At 45.7% G+C, this 21,046-nt stretch overlaps 2 protein-coding genes across 3 annotated transcripts in view; both read right to left on the bottom strand.

Annotated features, from left to right (window-relative positions):
- Positions 1 to 4,435, bottom strand: part of tyro3 (TYRO3 protein tyrosine kinase) — a 285,740-nt gene extending 281,305 nt beyond the window's left edge. The window contains exon 1 of one of the 2 annotated variants that reach the window (XM_086003676.1): positions 4,029 to 4,435. In XM_086003676.1, coding sequence (XP_085859802.1) covers positions 4,029 to 4,080 — 52 coding nt within the window. In that variant the 5' untranslated portion in view covers positions 4,081 to 4,435. The remainder of the gene's footprint in view (positions 1 to 4,028) is intronic. The other variant, XM_086003677.1, reaches the window with a different exon arrangement.
- A 13,320-nt stretch (positions 4,436 to 17,755) lies between these two features.
- ivd (isovaleryl-CoA dehydrogenase) overlaps positions 17,756 to 21,046 on the bottom strand; it is a 32,707-nt gene continuing 29,416 nt past the window's right edge. Inside the window, exon 12 of the mRNA XM_086003674.1 lies at positions 17,756 to 18,492. Coding sequence (XP_085859800.1) covers positions 18,359 to 18,492 — 134 coding nt within the window. The 3' untranslated portion in view covers positions 17,756 to 18,358. The remainder of the gene's footprint in view (positions 18,493 to 21,046) is intronic.

Below are 21,046 nucleotides of genomic sequence, written 5' to 3'. Positions count from 1 at the left end.
CTCCCAGAACTAATGGGTTGACTTTGAATAGAATCCAGTTCAGAAATTGATAATTAAAGGTGAAAGAGATCTTGCAGTGATTAAAATTCTTCCTCACTGCCTATTGACAAAAACACTATTGATCTAACTAAGCCTTGTCATTTTTTTAAAAACTTCAATTTTTTTTTACCTCAGTGGAAACTGCCATGTTTTCTGGCTAGACAAAGCGTTTATTTTTAAGTTTGCCAAACACTTTATTCTTCGTCCCTCCTTCTTTTCTGCTGACTACTCTCCTCAAGGCACAGATACTTTCTGCACTCCGGGGAAGCCAGCTGCCCTCCTGTGTGGGCATCGGCAGACTATTCGGCTACATGTGGCATCACAGTTGAGCCTGATTTTTGTCCTCTCCTGACATCTACACACCAGTATTTCCCGACATGCGACATTGGATAGTGTTTGGGAGCAGGAAACCTGGCTGATAGTTTTTTTTCACTCCCCAGACCAGGGAACTGAGGCCAAGGATTGAACTTACAACCTTCTGATATGAACGGTTCAGTACCACTCTGGAGGACATCCTCACTCATTACATTACAACAGTGAGTACACTTAAAAAACAAAGTACTTCATTGGCTGTAAAGCGCTTTGAGATGTCCGGTGGTCGTGAAAGGCGCTATAGAAATGCAAGTCTTTCTTTTCATTGTATCAGGGCAGGGGGAAACGGAATACCTGCAATGGAAAACTTGCCCCACGACTTTCCTTCCACTTAAATAATAGTTTAAATACCTGGATACTGAGTCACAAATTGAACAGACACGCACTGAAAACCGGTCTGCTTCAATGTCACAGCTGCTCGACAGAGTATAAACCACAGTGAGTGTTAGAATCATCAGAGAGCGCATTAACACTGCATCGACAATCGGCTGGTGATTCTGAGGGGGCATATTGGTAAACTGAGGAGGAGGAGTTAGGGGCAGGGAGCGGAGTTGGGGCAGGGAGTGGGTATGGGGCAGGGAGTGGGTTAGGGGCAGGGAGTGGGTTAGGGGCAGGGAGTGGGTTGGGGCAGGGAGTGGGTTAGGGGCAGGGAGTGGGTTAGGGGCAGGGAGTGGGTTAGGGGCAGGGAGTGGGGGCAGGGAGTGGGTTGGGGCAGGGAGTGGGTTAGGGGCAGGGAGTGGGTTAGGGGCAGGGAGTGGGTTAGGGGCAGGGAGTGGGGGCAGGGAGTGGGGGCAGGGAGTGGGTTAGGGGCAGGGAGTGGGTTAGGGGCAGGGAGTGGGTTAGAGGCAGGGAGTGGGTTAGGGGCACGGAGCAGGTTAGAGGCAGGGAGCAGGTTAGAGGCAGGAAGTGGGGGCAGGGAGTGGGGGCAGGGAGGGGGTTAGAGGCAGGGAGTGGGTTAGGGGCAGGGAACAGGTTAGAGGCAGGGAGTGGGTTAGGGGCAGGGAGTGGGGGCAGGGAGGGGGTTAATGGCAGGGAGCAGGTTAGGGGCAGGGAGTGGGTCAGGGGCAGGGAGTGGGGGCAGGGAGTGGGGGCAGGGAGTGGGGGCAGGGAGGGGGTTAGGGGCAGGGAGTGGGTTAGGGGCAAGGCAACTCCCAACCAGAACTCTCCGTTCCTCTGACTCCGTCCTCTTGTGCATTCTCGCTCCCTCTACCCCACCATTGGCGGCCATACCAGGAATTCCTAACTCTGAAATTCCACCACGAAATCTCACCGCCTCGCTCTCCTCCTTTAAGCTGTCACTACTATGTAATTTACTCGTGTGCGATGTGATGTCACTCATTTTGGATACCACTACGAGGTGATGTCACTCATGTGCAATGTGATGTCACTCGTGTGGGATGTCACTACAATGTGATGTTACTGATGTGCGATGTGATGTAATTCGTGTGGGATGTGATGTCACTCGCATGGGATGTCACTATGATGTGATGTCACTTGTGTGTGATTTGATGTCACTCGCGTGGGATGTCACTGCGACGTGATGTCACTCATGTGCACTGTGATGTCACTCGTGTGGGATGTGATGTCACTCGCATATGATGTCACTGCGATGTGATGTCACAGCAATGTAATGTCACTCGTGTGGATGTGATGTCACTGCGCTGTGATGTCACTGTAATGTGATGTCACTCATGTGTGATGTCACTGCGATGTGATGTCACTCATGTGAGATGTGATGTCACTCGTGTGGGATGTGATGTCACTTGCATGTAATGTCACTGCGATGTGATGTCACTGATGTGATGTCACTCACATGCGATGTCAGTGCGATGTGATGTCATCATTTGCGATGTGATGTAATTCGTGTGGGATGTGATGTCACTCGCGTGGGATGTCACTCGTATGCAATGTGATGTCACTCGCGTGGGATGTCACTCATGTGCGATGTGATGTCACTCATGTGGGATGTGATGTCATTCATGTGTAATGTCACTGTGATGTAATGTCACTGCGATGTAATGTCACTGATGTGATGTCAATCACATGTGGTGTTACTGCAATGTGATGTCACTCATTTGCGATGTGATGTCACTCATGTGGGATGTGATGTCATTCACATGTAATGTCACTGTGATGTAATGTCACTGCGATGTAATGTCACTGATGTGATGTCACTCACATGTGATGTCACTGCAATGTGATGTCACTCATTTGCGCTGTGATGTCACTCGTGTGGGATGTGATGTCACTCATTTGCGATGTGATGTAATTCATGTGGGATGTGATGTCACTCGCGTGGGATGTCACTCATGTGTGATGTGATGTCACTGTGCTGTGATGTCACTGTAATGTGATGTCACTCATGTGTGATGTCACTGCGATGTGATGTCACTCATGTGAGATGTGATGTCACTCGTGTGGGATGTGATGTCACTCGCGTGTACTATCACTGCGATGTAATGTCACTGCGATGTGATGTCACTGATGTGATGTCACTCACGTGATGTCACTGCGATGTGATGTCACTCATTTGCGATGTGATGTAATTCGTGTGGGATGTGATGTCACTCGCGTGGGATGTCACTCGTATACGATGTGATGTCACTCGCGTGGGATGTCACTCATGTGCGATGTGATGTCACTCGTGTGGGATGTGATGTCACTCGCGTGTAATGTCACAGTGATGTAATGTCACCGCGATGTAATGTCACTGATGTGATGTCACTCACATGTGATGTCACTGCGATGTGATGTCACTCATTTGCGATGTGATGTCACTCGTGTGGGATGTGATGTCACTTGCGTGTGATGTCACTGCGATTTGATGTCACTCATTTGCGATGTGATGTCACTCGTGTGTGATGTCACTGCAATGTGATGTCACTTGCGTGTGATGTCACTGCGATGTGATGTCACTGCGATGTGATGTCACTCGTGTGTGATGCCACTGCGATGTGAGTCACTCATGTGTGATGTCAATGCGATGTGAAGTCACTGCGATGTGATGTCACTCATGTGGATGTGATGTCACTGCGCTATGATATCACCTGCATGTGATGTCACTGCGATGTGATGTCACTGCGATGTGATGCCACTGAGATGTGATGGCACGGTGGTGTGATGTTACTGCTTTGTGATGTCACTGCGATGTGAAGATTACCTCTGCATGTAAGAACATCATAAACATGTTCTTTATAAAGCGGTTTACAAATGCCACATGGCACAACTTTCCCCTGTGGATGTCCTGCTCCTCTCTCCCCGCCAGTGATGAGGGGAGATTGGGGCTTGATCAGATATGTGAAGGAGATCGCCCAGGACACCGCTTCTCTCCAGCACTGCCCTGTGGATTCTGCCAGCTTTCCTCACTCCAGGATAGGAATTGCTGCAGGGCAGGGTCCCTTAACTGCCAGAGAATCACCCCAGCAATCCGAACAAATCCACAGGTACAGAGGTAAGTCAAGGAAAAGTACATTAAAATACACCAATCACCAAATGGCAAACAAATATAAACACTGACCGTCTTCCCTCCAGCCATAACCCCCAGTCAAAGTTTGCAAAACTTCACTGTCTCTCTCAAAACTTCCCCCCCACCTCCCCTTCCTTCTGATCCAACTTACCCCAGGTGAGCCGCAGCAGGAGGGCGATGGTCAGACACGCTCCCGGAATCATCCGGATATCTCAAACCAGCTTCAGGGAGAGACGGAATGCTGCCGGTGGCTGTACCGGGTTGTTATTTATTATGTTGTGTTCTGTCAATCCTGCTCTGCACCTACGCCGCAGTCTGAGCCCTCGCCCGGGGCGGACAGCGCTTCATGATCCCCCCCTTCAGTAGCCTCCAGCTCAGATAGCAGCGCTTCTACCCTGCACCTCGACCGAAGACTGGGCAGGAGGAGGAGGAGATCGAGGGACCTCCCATCGGCTCTCTCTCTGGATCCCAGGCCAGGAAACAAGGAGGAGTCTAAGGCTCCAGGAAGAACCCTGCTCAGCTCTTTCACGTCGACAGGTTGCAGCCTGAAGCCCCAGAGCCTCCGGCTGCTGTACTGTACTCGGATTGATCCATCTTTCAACTGAGCCCAAGTCCAGGCACATCCCCGCCGTCTCCCATCATTGGCTCACAGAAGGCGTCAAATCATCGCCCCCACACACAGCTTTCAAAGCGCATCAACACCATCCAGGGACCGGGAGAGACTTCAAAGTGAGAGTCATCGCGTGCTCCAGGGTGCAATCAGATGGTTTATATATGGAATGGTTTAAGGACTGAGTAACAGGCTGGAATCTAATCGAGGGATTCAGATGGTTTATATATAGAAAATAATGGAGGCCTGGGAGTGAGTTACAGGCTGGAATCTAATCGAGGGGTTCAGATGGTTTATATATAGAAAATAATGGATACCCGGGAGTGAGTTACAGGCTGGAATCTAATCGAGGGGTTCAGATGGTTTATATTATAGAATAATAATGGATACCCGGGAGTGAGTTACAGGCTGGAATCTAATCGAGGGATTCAGATGGTTTATATATAGAAAATAATGGAGGCCTGGGAGTGAGTTACAGGCTGGAATCTAATCGAGGGGTTCAGATGGTTTATATATAGAATAATGGATACCTGGGAGTGAGTTACAGGCTGGAATCTAATCGAGGGGTTCAGATGGTTTATATATAGAATAATGGATACCCGGGAGTGAGTTACAGGCTGGAATCTAATCGAGGGGTTCAGATGGTTTATATATAGAATAATGGATACCCGGGAGTGAGTTACAGACTGGAATCTAATCGAGGGGTTCAGATGGTTTATATCTAGAATAATAATGGATACCTGGGAGTGAGTTGCATTGTGGGGTTCAGATTAAATATATGTACTGAATAATGGATAGCTGGGAGTGAGTTATAGGCTGGAATCTAATTATTGGGTTCAATTGGTCTATATATACAAAATAAGGGATAGTTGGGAGTGAGTTACAGGCTAGAATATAATCGAGAGATTCAGGTGATTTATTTACATCATAATGGATACCCGGCCATGAGGTACAGGCTGGAATCTGATCAAGAGATTGGGGTGATTTATTTATACTATAATGCGTACCTGGGAGCAAAGATTTAATTTCACCATCAGTTTGATGCTAATAACATCCTTAACAGTAACACTCACCCTCCAACACAATGTTGATAATGAAAACTGCAGCAGTTACTATGATTTCATCGGAGGATATATTAAAGATCAATGGATGGTGCTATCAGTCATCTTGAGTGTTGAGGAGGATGCTCCTCTCCAGCATGTGTTGGAGAAAATTCAGCAGGAATTGTATGAGTTCAAGGATTAGAGCCTTGTAGAGCCCCGCCTGATTGGTGGCTTTTTCTACCAGTTGGATCTTACTGGTTGAGCCTGATTGAGTGCTCTCCTCCAGTAATGATAGGGAGATGTTAGGACCATAATTTGCATCTATGAGTTGGATGAGCTGCGTCCATAAGCACTGGAAATCCAGGTACCAAGAAGGCAGGGCTGAGGTGCCAGTAACACGTGTGAGGTGGAAGATTAAAGAGGAGGAGCTAGGGTAGAAATAGGACCTGACCTGATAATAATTATTGGCCTTAATTTATAGCATCAAACATGAGCTTAATTGCAATTGCTACAGGAAATATTCCATTCTGGAGAATATCTTGGGTGGGTGTCGGTAGATGTTGAATTCCTTTTCTTTGAGATCCATGGATAGCTGTATATAATTGGTCCCAGGTTGTTAGATAGCTGTCCAATTGCTCTGGCCATTTCCCCTGACAGTCAGGAGCCTATTCCCCCTGGGGGTGGAGGGACAGTTTGGGTCCTGTCTTATGATCACTGTGATCATCTCAAGGACTAGTGAGAGCCATTCTCTTTCTGGGAAGTTTGTCCACAGGGGAAGGAGAGATGCTCAGTATAGGTACCCCTTTGCACTTGGAATGGCAGGAGGTAACCAATGCTTGGCTCATCCAGACTTTCACCAGCATTGCCTGTTGAGGCGACTGAAAGAAAGCCCTTCTGCCACTGGAAACCGTTTCTCCTTATTTACTCTATCAAAACCCTTCATGATTTTGAACACCTCTAGCAAATCTCCCCTTAGCCTTCTCTGCTCCAAGGAGAATAACATTAACTTCTCCACACTCTCTACATAACTGAAGTCCCTAATCCCTGGTACCATTCTACTGTAGTAACTTTCCTCTGCACCCTCTCTTGACATCCTTCCTAAAGTGTGGTGCCCAGAACTGGCCACAACACTCCAGCTGGGGCCTAACCAGTGATTTATAAAGATTTAGCATAACTTCTTTGCTTTCCTACTCCATGTCTCTATTAAGTCAAGGATCCCAAATACTTTATTATCAGCCTTCTCAACTTGTCCTGCCGCCTTCAAAGATTTGTTTATGTACATTACTAGGTCTCTCTGTTCCTGCACCCCCTTTGAAATTGTACCATAATGTAGGAAATGCAGCAGCGAATTTGCACACAGCAAGCTCTCGCAAACAGCAATGAGATAAATGACAAGATAATTTGAATTAGTTGGTTAACGGATAAATATTGGCCACGACACCATGGAGAACTCCCCTGCTTTGAATAGTGCCATGGGATCTTTTCCATCCACCGGAGAGGACAGACGGGGCTTCGATTTAACGTCTCATCTGAAAGACAGCACCTCCAACAGTGCAGCACTCCCTCAGTACTGCACTGGAGTGTCAACCTACATCATGTGCTCAAATTGTGCTGGAGTGGGACTTGAACCCATAACCTTCTGTCTCAGAGGCGAGAGTGCTACCACTGAGCCCAGGCTCTTGTAGGAATGCCACTCCTGTCGCCTCTTCTGTGAGAGGGCTTAGGAGTCTCCTCCAATAATTGCGTGACTGTCAGACGGGGAGATCATTTTAAATTGCCAAGTCGACAGGTTGCACAGTGCGCTTTCTTGCATTGAAGATTACTATAGGGACAAGGTTTCTGTGAGATGAATGGGGTGCAGGGGTGGGTGGGGGCTGGAGCTGCAAATGGATACATACTGGAGCATTCACGATGCTGAGGACGTCGTGGATATCACGTTTAATGAGTTGGTCACACCGCAGGTAAAGGCTGCACAGGAAGGAAGGGAATGGGTGACCGCCAGGCAGAGTAGTAGGCGCAGGCAGTTAGTGCAGGGGACCCCTGTGGCCATCCCCCTCTCAAACAGATATACTGCTTTGGATATTGTTGAGGGGGATGGCTTATCGGGGGAAGGCAGCAGCAACCAACTTCCTGGCACCGGGGGTGGTTCTGCTGCACGGGACGGGAGGAAAAAGAGTGGGAGAGCTATAGTGATAGGGGATTCTATTGTAAGGGGAATAGATAAGCGTTTCTGTGGGTGCAAACGAGATTCCGGGATGGTATGTTGCCTCCCTGATGCAAGGGTCAAGGATGTCTTGGAGCGGCTGCAGGGCATTCTGGAGGGGGAGGGTGAACAGCCAGTTGTCGTGGTGCATATATGTACCAACGATATAGGTAATAAAACAGGATGAGGTCCTAAAAGCTGAATATAGGGAGTTAGGAGGCAAATTAAAAAATAGGACCTCAAAGATAGTAATCTCAGGATTGCTACCAGTGCCATGTACTAGTCAGAGTAGAAATAGAAGGATATTTCAGGTGAATATGTGGCTAGAAGAATGGTGCAAGGAGGAGGGATTCTAATTCCTGGGACAATTGGAACCGGTTCTGGGGGAGGTGGGACCAGTACAAACTGGACGGTTTGCACCTGGGCAGGACTGGGACCGATGTCCTATGGGGAGTGTTTGCTAGTGCTGTTGGGGAGGGTTTAAACTAAAATGGCAGGGGGTTGGGAACCTGTGCAGGGAGACAGAGGAAAGGGAAGCAAGGATAGAAGCAAAGGACAGGAAGGAGAAAAGCAAATGTAGAAGTCAGAGAAATCAAGAGTGTAATTCAAACATTGCCACAGTAAACAATAATTCTAAAAGGTCTAAGAGTGTTAAAAAAACAAGCCTGAAGGCTTTGTGTCTTAATGCGAGGAGCATTCGTAATAAAGTGGATGAATTAGCTGTGCAAATAGATGTAAACGGATATGATATAATTGGGATTACGGAGACATGGCTCCAGGGTGATCAAGGCTGGGAATTCAACATCCAGGGGTATTCAATATTCAGGAAAGATAGGCAAAAAGGAAAAGGAGGTGGGGTAGCATTGCTGGTTAAACAGATTAACACAATAGTAAGGAAGGATATTAGCTCTGATGATGTGGAATCTGTATGGGTAGAGCTGAGAAATACCAAGGAGCAGAAAACATTAGTGGGAGTTGTATACAGACCCCCAAACAGTAATGCTGAGGTTGGAGATGGCATTAAACGGGAAATTAGAGATGCGTGCAATAAGGGCACAGCAGTTATCATGGGTGACTTTAATCTACATATAGATTGGGCTAACCAAATTAGTAACAATACTGTGGAAGAGGAATTCCTAGAGTGTATACGAGATGGTTTCCTGGACCAATATGTCGAGGAACCAACTAGAGATCAGGCCATCTTAGACTGGGTACTATGTAATGAGAAAGGAATAATTAGCAATCTTGTTGTGCGAGGCCCCTTGGGGAGGAGCGATCATAATATGATAGAATTCTTCATTAAGATGGAGGGTGAAGTAATAGTTGACTCAGAGACTAGGGTACTGCATTTAAATAAAGGAAACTACGATGGTATGAGGCGCGAGTTGGCTAGGATGGATTGGGGAATGTTACTTAAAGGGTTGACGGTGGATAGGCAATGGCAAACATTTAAAGATCGCATGGATGAACTATAGAATTTGTTCATCCCTGTTTGGCATAAAAATAAAACAAAAAAGGTGACTCAACCGTGGCTAACAAGTGAAATTAGGGATAGCATAAGATCCAAGGAGAGAACATATAAATTGGCCAGAAAAAGCAGCAAACCTGAGGATTGGGAGCAGTTTAGGATTCAGCAAAGGAGGACAAAGGGATTAATTAAGAGGGGGAAAATAAAGTATGAGAGTAAGCTTGCAGGGAACATAAAAACTGACTGTAAAAGCTTCTATAGATATGTGAAGAGAAAAAGATTGGTGAAGTCAAGCGTAGGCCCCTTGCAGTCAGAATCAGGGGAATTTATAATGGGGAACAAAGGAATGGTAGACCAATTAAATACATACTTTGTTTCTGTCTTCACAAAGGAGACGACAAATAAACTCCCAGAGATGTCGGGGAACATAGGATCTAATGAGAGGGAGGAACTGAATGAAATCAGTATTTGTAGGGAAATGGTGTTAGGGAAATTGATGGGATTGAAGGCTGATAAATCCCCAGGGCCTGATAATCTACATCCTAGGGTACTTAAGGAAGTGGCCCTAGAAATAGTAGATGCATTGCTGGTCATCTTCCAAAATTCTATAGACACTGGAACAGTTCCCATGGATTGGAGGGTAGCTAATGTAACTCCACTATTTAAAAAAGGTGGTTGAGAAAAAACGGGGAATTATAGACCGGTAAGCCTGACATCAGTAGTGGGGAAAATACTAGAGTCCATTATAAAAGATGTAATAGCAGAGCACTTGGAAAACAGCGACAGGATCGGACAAAGTCAACATGGATTTACAAAAGGTAAATCATGCTTGACTAATCTACTGGAAACTTTTGAGGATGTAACTGGTAGAATAGATAAGGGAGAACCAGTGGATGTGGTGTATTTGGACTTTCAGAAGGCTTTCGATAAAGTCCCGCATAAGAGACTAGCGTGCAAAGTTAAAGCACATGGGATTGGGGGTAAGGTAGAGATAGAGAACTAGTTGGCAGACAGGAAGCAAAGAGTTGGAATAAACGGGTCTTTTTCCGAGTGGCAGGCAGTGACTAGTGGGGTACCGCAGGGATCGGTGCTAGGACCCCAGTTATTCACAATATATATTAATGATCTAGACGAGGGAACTAGATGCAATATCTCCAAGTTTGCAGATGACACAAAGCTGGGTGGGCACATGTGCTGTGAGGAGGATGCCGAGCACCTCCAGGATGATTTGGACAGGTTGGGTGATTGGGCAGAAGCATGGCAGATGCAATATAACGTGGATAAATGTGAGGTTATCCACTTTGGTGTCAAAAACAGGAAGGCAGATTATTATCTGAACGGCAATAGATTGGGAAAAGGGGAAGTGCAGTGAGACCTGGGTGTCCTTGTGCACCAGTCACTGAAGGTAACTATGCAGGTGCAGCAGGCGGTTAAGAAGGCAAATGGTATGTTGACCTTCATAGCGAGAGGATTCGAGTACAGGAGCAAGGATGTCTTGCTGCAGTTGTACAGGGCCTTGGTGAGACCACACCTTGAGTATTGTGTGCAGTTTTGGTCATCTTATCTGAGGAAGGATGTTCTTGCCATGGAGGGAGTGCAGCGAAGATTCACCAGACTGATACCTGGGATGGCAGGAATGATGTATGAAGAGAGATTGGGTCGATTAGGCATATATTCGCTAGAGTTTAGAAGAATGAGGGGGGATCTGATTGAAACTTATAAAATTCTAACAGGACTAGACAGACTAGATGCAGGAAGGCTGTTCCCGATGGCGGGGAGTCCAGAACCAGGGGCCACAGTCTAAGGATAAGGGGTAAGCCATTTAGGACTGAGATGAGGAGGAATTTCTTCACCCAGCGAGTGGTGAACCTATGGAATTATCTGCCACACAGGGCAGTTGAGGCCAATTCATTAAATATATTCAAGAAGGAGTTAGATATATTTCTTAAGGCTAAAGGGATCAAGGGATATGGGGAGAAAGCAGGGACAGGGTACTGAATTTGGATGATCAGCCATGATCTCATTAAATGGCGGAGCAGGCTCGAGGGGCCGAATGGTCTACTCCTGCTCCTATCTTCTATGTTTCTATGATTCATATCCGATTTGAGTTCTGGGGATTGGGTACTGTCATCTTCTTCCCATGCCATATACACGTGTTACCACCAGGCAGGTAAGTTCCCACATGCACTGCATTCTGCCCGCCCAACACCCTCCACTCCCACCCCGCTCCACACAGTCTAAATCACATCGAGGGGCAATTCTGATTCTGATTCATACCAGACCCTGATATCTGATGCCCCCGACCCCTGGTTCACCAGCAATGAGTGACAGGACTGAGACCTGCTGTGCCAGTTCCTTAGGCCTTCAAACCTGTCACAGTTGCCATTGGCATGTACCCCCACACATTTGCAACATTTGTAAGATTAGTTGAGTCCTGTTCACGGTTGGTATTACATGGCTGACCTTTGGCAGGTCATGTAGCAAGAATCCTTTAGCTCGGCACCGTGGGTCGGTCATCAGCCTTTCAATTTCTTCTAGAACAGTGTGAAATCTGCCTCTCTTTGACATGTTTTTATACCAACATACAAAGTTGATGGGCAGGAAAAGACGAGCTGGTCCACCAAGCCCATCCCACACCTCATGATGGCTCCAGCATCATGACAGACACCTACACCCACCCCACACTCCCAGCCACCTGCCTGTCCACCCCATCAATAGGGACGCTATCCAGCCCTTCATTTATTTTATAGACCTCTAATAGTCGCCTCTAAGCCCACGCTGCTCTAAAGTAAATAGACCAAGGATCTTAAGCCTATCTGAGTAGCTGAAGTTCTTTAAGCTATGAATCATTCTCATATCTCTGCTCTGCACCATTTCCATGGCCACAAAATCACCACCCCCTCCCCTACCGGGGCACAGTACTCTAGATGTGGTCTGACACTCGACTTGTATAGTGTCTAAACGGTGTCCTTTAATTTATACTGAATGATGATTCTATTAATACAACTCAATAACTTTAGCTACAGCTTCTCTACATTGGTCATGAGCCTTCAGTGATCTGTGCACAATAACACCAAGATCTTTTTCTCTCTCAACTTGTCAGTATTGTTCCCTACAAATGATGCGTGCATTCTGTGTTGGCCCTACCAACATGCACACATTTATCTAAATTAACTGCCATTTTCCAATGCGTGGCCCACTCCCCTAGCACATCTAAATCTTTTAGCATTTGATTGCAATCCTCCACTGTCTTAATCCTTGCACAGATTTTGGTGTCATCTGCAAACTTACTGACCATACTACCAACACTGCTGTTCAGGTCATTAATGAAGACCATGAAGAGTAGCAGGCCCAGGACCGATCCCTAGGAGACACCACTGGCAACATGCCTCCAGGCTGAACCACATCCATTAATTAAAACATTTTTGGCTGCGGGATTGGAGCCAATTCATAATACAGCATTTCAAATTTCTGCTGATACCACAAGATTCTATCTTGTGAAATAACCGTGTGTGAGGTACCTTATCAGAGGCTTTCTGAAAGTCCAGGTAGACAATGACTACTCGATTTGCTTCATCCACTACCCCAGTGATTTCCTCAAAAAATCTCTATTGTACAACACAACCTATTTTTCGGAAGCCATGTTGTGTATTTCTAATGGCCCCTTCCCTTTCCCAGTAGCATAAAGGGCATCTCTTACATTCCTGTCTAGGATCTTCCCAATAATGGCTGTCAGGCTGCTCAGCCTGTAGTTCCCTGGCTCTGATGTGTCCTCTTTTTGGAAAACAGGAACTACATGAGCTAGCTTCCAGTCTTAGGGAACTATCTCTGACTCTATTGAACTATTGAAGATGCGGGCAAAGGGCTCACAGACCACCTGCCCCATCTCTTTAATCTGGGATGGATATTATCCGGTCATGGCGCCCTATCAATTGTGAGCTTTCCTAATCTATCAGAGATGACATTACTATCTATTTTAATATTAATAATGTTATTCAATACAGAGCACCCCTTCCCCCCCACCCCAAAATCTGGAATATAAGCATAAACTACAGGGCTAAAGACTGATGCAAAAGTCACATGGTAGCTCTGCCATAACCTGAGAATCAGTTTGAATCTGTCCTACAGTATGCTTTAGTGGCCCTATGCAGCCCTTACTGGTCTTCTGGCTTCTGACATAACTGGAAAAGCTTTTGCTATTACTGCCAATCACACACCATCTTCTTTACCAGAGATCCCTGGGCTACCCTTATGGCTGTTGTTGTTTTCCTCAATTGCGTGCAATACGTGTCCCTGTTCTCCTGTGAGTTAAATTCCTCAAGTGTGTAGAATGCCTTCTGTTTCAATCTGATTTACCTCAGGGCATTCCTTGTTAACCACTCTGTTAAATGGTGCAACCAATCGCCCCCTGGCAGAAATAGCTGAGAATGTAAGTATGCAGGCCTGTGTCACAATGGCAGCATCGAGTTTACAAGCACCAAGAAGGGGCCCTGAGTCCATTTGATCCCTTCCATCCAGAATACCAGCTTCACAGGATAGCTGTTAAACGAGTCCAGTGCCCTTGTATGAAAACCACCTTTACAGAAGCGGCAAATCATTCATAGTTCATCAACCATACGACACCAAAGTGTGTTGCACATAGATGGTATTAAAAATCATTGAACCCGCTGTACAATCACGTCTAAAGGCTAATCACATATATTCAACATAGCACTGATTGATTAAAAGTATGGCTCCCTTATGAGACTACATCAGGGCAGTTATTAGGGGCTAATGCAACTATGGGCAACAAGGCTGTATCCAAGTCTCCAACTATCTCAATTGCATGGACACAGGCCCATTTACTCTAAATAGGAATCCAGCAGTAATTTAAATGATGAGTATGCATTTATATTGTCACTTGCTGCTGGGTAAAAAGCCCTAAGCTCTGGAATCCCCTTCCTAAACCTCTCTTTCTCCTTTAAGACGCTCCTTAAAACCTACCACTTTTCATCTGCCCTAACATCCTTTAATGTGGCTCGGTGTCAAATTTTGTTTCAGAACACTCCCGTGAAGCGCCTTGGGACATTTCGCTATGTTAAAGGAAATTAATATTAAAATATAGTAATGCTTGTTGTTGCATGTTTGTATTTATCGATGGAGAAAAGCAGAAAACCTGAGTGCTGTTGCACACTGTAGCAATTTTACAAGTGTGGTACTTTTGCAACCCAAATGAAGTTTTGTCAGCTACATGTGAAGACATTGCCCTTTTAGCATTCTTCAGCCTTCTTCTGATATAATTCTATCCCTGAGCTGGAACAGCTTATAACTAACATCTATCTGCAGGAGGGTTCTGCAATCCCATAGGAGCTGTGATTCAGGATAGTAAATCTAGCACCGTCAAACCAAGAATCCAGAGTGTGAATGAACATTAGACAAAGAGTTAACTGACGGAGACATTTTGCAATCCATCCTCAAGAGTGTTTGATCTTTATAATTTGATCAAATTTATGATACGAAGTTTGATCATTCACGTCAGACAAGGGCTGCCAACCCTCCAGGATTGTCCTGGAGTCTCTAGAATTTGAAGATTCCTCTCCAGGACACTGCCGCAAGCAAACCTGGAGAAAAATCACAGCGGTATAAAAAAGTGTTTTTTCATTTTTTTTGAACACCGGTGTTTATTAGTTATAGAATCATTAGAGATTGGAGGGGGGGGGGGAACACTTCTTGACTAAGTCAAGAATCATCCAATTGGATAATAACTTTTTTCGCTTTCCAATTAGTGCGGGAAGGTGGTACATTGCACGGATGGACGTGCTGGGCAACCAAAGGCGGGAGAGTGGGGCGGGGGGCAGTTGGTGACAGGTCGTCATGTGAGGAAACCTCCAGGAATACTTCCAACCAGAGTTGGCAACCCTACACCAGGCCCTTTGTACGTAAGCACGTGTATCACGAGGAATGGATTCCCCAGTACAAGTGGGTCAGTGTGTAATTGCACAGATTCAACAGTGTTTGATAATTAATGGATTTTCTGCAATTTTAACTGGATTTCAGCCAGTTACCCAGCACACCAGAATGAGAAAAGATCATTTAGCTCATCCCTTCGGTAAATGGACTTCTCACTCATTTATACATGGCCTCTTGTTCTACTTGCTGACTTACCTTAAAGTGATATTCTAGTTCACCTTATCTATACCATATAACACTTTACATACTTCAGTACATTCCGGTCACGTTGCTCTGCGTTCTCACACTGTGCACGTACATGTTTTTTTGGTGGGTTGTACCCACATCCCATGGAAACTTCAGCCAGTATAAAATGGGCGATCGAGGCTTTTCCTTTGGGTGGGCTCCACATGCTGAGGTTCCCAATGACAACAGGAGGGCTGCCAAGCACACTGAATGGGAATTCAGTATCGTTACCACTCGAATGGAAGACACAACAAATATCAATAAACACAAGGAGAGGATGGAGCTGTAAAGATCTCTGATGGGTTTGGAGACTTGATTGTGTCACTGTTATTTTTTTCCCCCTTCCAGGCTATGTCCAGATTCATTTGGGAATACTGAAGCCTGGAAAATTATGTAAGACTGTAATTTTTGTGTTATCTAAAATTATCTTATGCACCCCACTACCTTCGCCCCACCATCGCTTCCCACATTACAACAGTGACTACACCCAAAAAGTACTTAATTGGCTGTAAAGCGCTTTGAGACGGCCGGTGGTCATGAAAGGCACTATATAAATGCAAGTCGTCTTCTTAATTGGCTGCCGTGCCTTCAGCTGTCTCTGCCCCAAGCTCTGGAACTCCCTCCCCAAACCTCTTCACCTCTCCCCTCCTTTAAGATGCTGCTTAAAATCTACCGCTTTGGCCAAGTGTTTGATCACCAGTCGTATGTAGCATTTTATCTTTTTTTAAAAAAAGGCAACAATTGAAACTAGACTTTTGTTATCCTGTTCAATTAACGGATAATCAACCCAGAAAGCACTCTGAAGCCACTTGCCAAGTCTTCTTCGGCAGCACCTCCCAAACCCACGACCCCGACCAGCTAGAAGGACAAGGGCAGCAGGTGCGAGGGAACACCATCACCCGCAAGTCACGCACCATCCCAACTTGGAAATATATTGCGGTTTCTTCATCGTTGCTGGGTCAAAATCCTGGAACTTCCTGCATGACAGCAATGTCGGGGTACCTTCACTGCACGGATTGCAGCAGTTCAAGACGAAGGCCCACCACCACCTTCTCAAAGGCAACTCGAGATGGGCAATAAATGCTGGCCTTGCCAGAGACACCCACATCCCATGAATGAATATTAAAGAATGACTGATCGCTCAATTGGGAGGCCTACAACAGCAGTTGAAGGGGAAGGGGGAGGGGGAAGAAACTGCTTGCCCTCTAGTCTGGACGGGACTGCGCTCTGCTCAGAGCATGTCCTCCAGCTGACTGGCAAATGGCAAAAGCAAGAACTTGCTGTGTGTAGAATCATAGGCACAACTAAAGTCTACCCGCCCATAGGGTGCTGTCCTGATCGCCTGGAGTAGGAAAGTGATTGTGGTGTGGTTCGAATAGGCAGCATGGTCGTCATGTTCACCAACAGGTTCTGGTGACGTCCAATATATCTACATTTTGTGATAAAGTTTGTTTATCAGTGGGTATGGTAGTGTAGTAGTTATGTTACTGGACTAGTGATGCAGAAGCCTGGACTAATAATCCAGAGAACGCAAGTTCAAATCCCACCAGGGCAGTTTGAGAATTTGAATTCAGTTTAAGAAAACCTGGAAATAAAAAGTTGGTGTCTGTAAAAGTGACCATGAAGCTGCTGGATTGTCGTAAAAACCCAACTGGTTCACTAATGCCCCTTAGGGAAGGAAACCTGCCGCCCATACCCGGTCTAGCTTCTATGTGGCCCCTTTCCCACGCCAATGTGGTTGACTCTTAACTGCCCTCTAAAGAGGCTGAGCCAAGCCACGCTACTCAGTTGCATCAAACCGCTAGCAGCGGTCCAGAATGAAGGTCCATCACCACCTTTTCAGGGCTACCTGTACTAGGGATGGGCAGTAAATGTCAGCCTTGTGAGCGACACCCATAACTCAAGAATGAATTTTTAAAAAGCATAAAAATAAAATTGGACAAAGCTTATCAAGTGTACATTTCGGAAACAAATGCCTGTCACAAGTGGGATATCATATTTCAGAATGTCATATATATAAAAAGTCAGTCATTTCATGCTGCTGTTTTCTGACCTGGAGTCAGAAATTTACAAGCACTTTCCACTCTAACTTCTTTCACTGAAAAGTGATTAAACTCTGAGGGACCTCAGGTTGTGCAAAGACTTTGTGGCCTTATTGGGACAGGTCATTTTAAACACCAAATAATGGGGGTTGGGCGGGAAAGTGAAGTTGAGGTAGAAGATCAGCCATGATCTTATTGAATGGCGGAGCAGGCTCGAGGGGCCGAATGGCCACCTCCTGCTCCTATTTCTTATGTTCTTATAATACAATGTGCAGTACCTAGTGTAACACTCCAGTCAGCATAGCCTCTATTTACCGTGAGCAATGCCATGGGAGATCTGCCAGTATATATTATTTATTGAGAGGCTGCCCAATTTGAACAGCTTGCATCTTAGTCCCTGTTTTAGAAAGCCAACCACCCGCTGACACTTGCATTATAGTTTTCCCATCAATGGCAATTGAACACTTAAAAGTACAATGTGATTCAACACTGGGGGGAAAGGGTACAGATTATGTGCAACTGTAACAACAACACTGACTAATCCTCCTATTTAAAGTGAAGTACTGTGGAGGGATAAGCTCATGGCATTTGTGTCCTATTTCTTCTCTGCAAGCTAATAAAACACCACACGGTGCATTAACCAGTGGCCCAGAGTGATGATGCAGAGCTGATTTCTGTACTGCACTGAGTGTCCTGTTGCTCTGCTAACTGCAGCACGCTCTCCTTTCTGATATTTTAGCTGAGTATTTCCTGTTCAACGAAAGTCAACATTCATGACTTTGCCATGATCCTAGTCTTGCAGCTGATAATTCTCTATGAATGAAGAATGTCCTCATAGAATCCAAGGCACTTCAAAATACACACGTTAATAGGAGATATTGCCACACTGCAGTCGGGCCGTGTGAAAGTAGCAGGCCTGGCCTCGGCGGGCTGCTGGGAGGCTATTTGTAAATGGCGTTAAATGCTCTGCCGATGATGAGCCTCCTGACTTCACTGGTTCCGGCCCCTATTTCATACAGCTTAGCATCCCGCAGAAAGCGGCCCATAGGATAGTCGTTGATATAGCCATTGCCGCCTGCAATTGCAAACACATTAGAATAAGCATGAGCAGATTCATCGCAGTACAAGAGTCAATTAGCAAAGACCACATCGTGCGCTCATGAATAGGTTCCGATAGCACCATGAACCTTTCTTGGCGAGTCCCCACTTCCCAAACAGTAGACGAGTTAAAAAAAACAGAACTAGAAAACAGATCTTAAACTCCGACAGGGTAAAGGATCCCACTCTAACAACTTAGGGGTATGGTACTGTAGTGGTTTATGGTAATCCAGAGGGCTGGACTAATAATCCAGAGAACAGGAGTTCAAATCCCACCATGGCAGTTTGAAAATTTGCATTCAGTTTTTAAAAAAAAAAAAAAAAAAAAAAAAAAAAAAATGTGGAAATTAGAAACTTGCATCAGTAAAAGTGACCGTGAAGCTGTCGGATTGTCGTAAAAACCCAACTGGTTCACCAATATCCTCCAGGAAGGAAACCTGCCGTCCTTACCCGGTCTGGCCTATCTGTCACTCCAGTCCCACACCGACGCAGTTGACTCTTAACTGAAGTGGCCTAGCAAGCCACTCAGTTGTCTGGGATGGGCAATAAATGCCAGCCTTGCCAGCGATGCCCACATCCCGAATATTAAAAAAAAACTGTGCTTGCTATTGCAAACAGACACCTACTGCATGTTTGTTCTTCGGATCTGGGCACTTAGTTTATCAGCGTGTTTCATATTTCATACAAATTACATTTTAAAATTGTCATTTGTCATTCCATTGTCACAAGTACAAATACTTCAGAGTTAGACAGATTCAGTTCTAAGTATTAGACTATTTCAACAGGGTTGGCCCATTTAAATTCCATACAATGGGAGGGACTGGAATGACGTTTGCATTCATGAGAATTCTATGCTTGGACTGGGTTATGTGGAGTTGACTGCACACATTTAAATAGCAAAATCAAATAGCCCGTAATTTGCAGTCAGCGGCGAAGCAAAGGCGTTCGCTGCTGACTGCAAATTACGGGCTATTAATTTTCCTCGGAGTCCACATCACGGAAGACCTCTCCTGGTCCCTCAACACCTCCTCTCTGGTGAAGAAGGCCCAGCAGCGCCTATATTTCCTAAGGAGGCTGAAGGGATGTAATCTGTCACCCCTGATCCTCTCTAACTTTTACCGCTGCACAATAGAGAGCATCCTGACAAACTGTATCACAGTATGGTATGGCAGCTGTAGCTACTATGACCGGAAAGCCCTGCAGCGGGTAGTCAAAACTGCCCAACGCATTACCGGCACCCGGCTACCGACCATAGAGCACATATACCAGAAACGCTGTCTACGGAGGTCACGGTCCATCATCAAAGACCCTACCCACCCCAGCCACAGTCTGTTCGCCCTCCTGCCATCTGGGAGATGCTACAGATGCATTCGCACCCGTACGACCAGATTTAGGAACAGCTTCTTTCCCAGGGCTGTCATCCTACTGAACTCCACAAATAAACTCTAAAGCCTGCACATCTGCCAATGCACTTTATTATGGTTATGTTTATGTTAATATACTACAAGCCAAATGTATGTTGAATGTTTAAATGTCTTAATCCAAATGTACACTCTCGGGAGCCGCAAGCCTACATTTCGTTGTACTGCACTTGTGCACTAACAATGACAATAAAAGTTGATTTGATTTGAATGGATAAACTTGACACTGCACAAAATTAAAATGAGTTTTTCAGAGCCTTAACCTTTGTTTAGCAGTCAATACACTGTTAAAACCCCAGTTACATCTAATCCAAAAGGCTCTAACTTTTAATGGGGTATTTAACAGCGGTATCCCCGCAGAAGAGCCAAAATTTGTGTCAGTTTCCACGATGACAGATTACACCGATTGTTGGCTCGGGAAGACGGTGCATCCAGTGTCGGAGCAGTGAACGACTGACCACAACTTCAGGATTTCCATGTTAGGCTGCGCTTGCACTAAATCCTGAAGCGGCGGTCAGTTTCAAAGGAGAAATGACGCCAAACGCTGCCAGTTCGCCATCATCAGGACCGCAAATTCCAGGCCATTGTTAAGGATACCATGCAGAAGAACACTGCTACTGAGGGATCAAAAGTAGGCTTGTTCAATGATCCACAACCAATACTGAAAATAATGCTCTTCAGGTGAATTTGGCATTAAGTTCCACTCTGATACCTGGTGTCCAATTACTCAGTCACTCAAAAAGGAAAGCAGAAAAGAAACACACTGTGCCAAACACTTTTGTTCCCCCCTTAACTCCTTGCAATGCCCAAGTCCATCCAAAACTTGAATCTTGCTCCATTTCCAGGGGCTCTCTTTACATCTCCCTCAGAGTCTGGGACAGAAAATAAGGAAACACTAGTCATTTGAAGGGAAATCCGTCTTACACTTCTATCCTAGAACGTTTCTCTATTGCAAATGTTTCTCTTTCTTTTTGAATCAATTCTACTCTGGCAAGTGTTCCTGAGTTTTTGCCTTCTTATTCTTTATCAGCTTCATAGGAACATAGGACCAGGAGGAGGCCATTCAGCCCTCGATCTTGTTCTGCCATTCAATTAGGTCATGGCTGATCT

Source organism: Somniosus microcephalus, chromosome 12 (assembly GCF_052327205.1).
Source record: "Somniosus microcephalus isolate GS21.2 chromosome 12, FLI_Smic_1.0, whole genome shotgun sequence".
Taxonomy (NCBI): domain Eukaryota; kingdom Metazoa; phylum Chordata; class Chondrichthyes; order Squaliformes; family Somniosidae; genus Somniosus; species Somniosus microcephalus.
The sequence above is the reverse complement of the archived record's forward strand: the minus strand, read 5'-3'. Positions and strand labels throughout refer to the sequence as shown.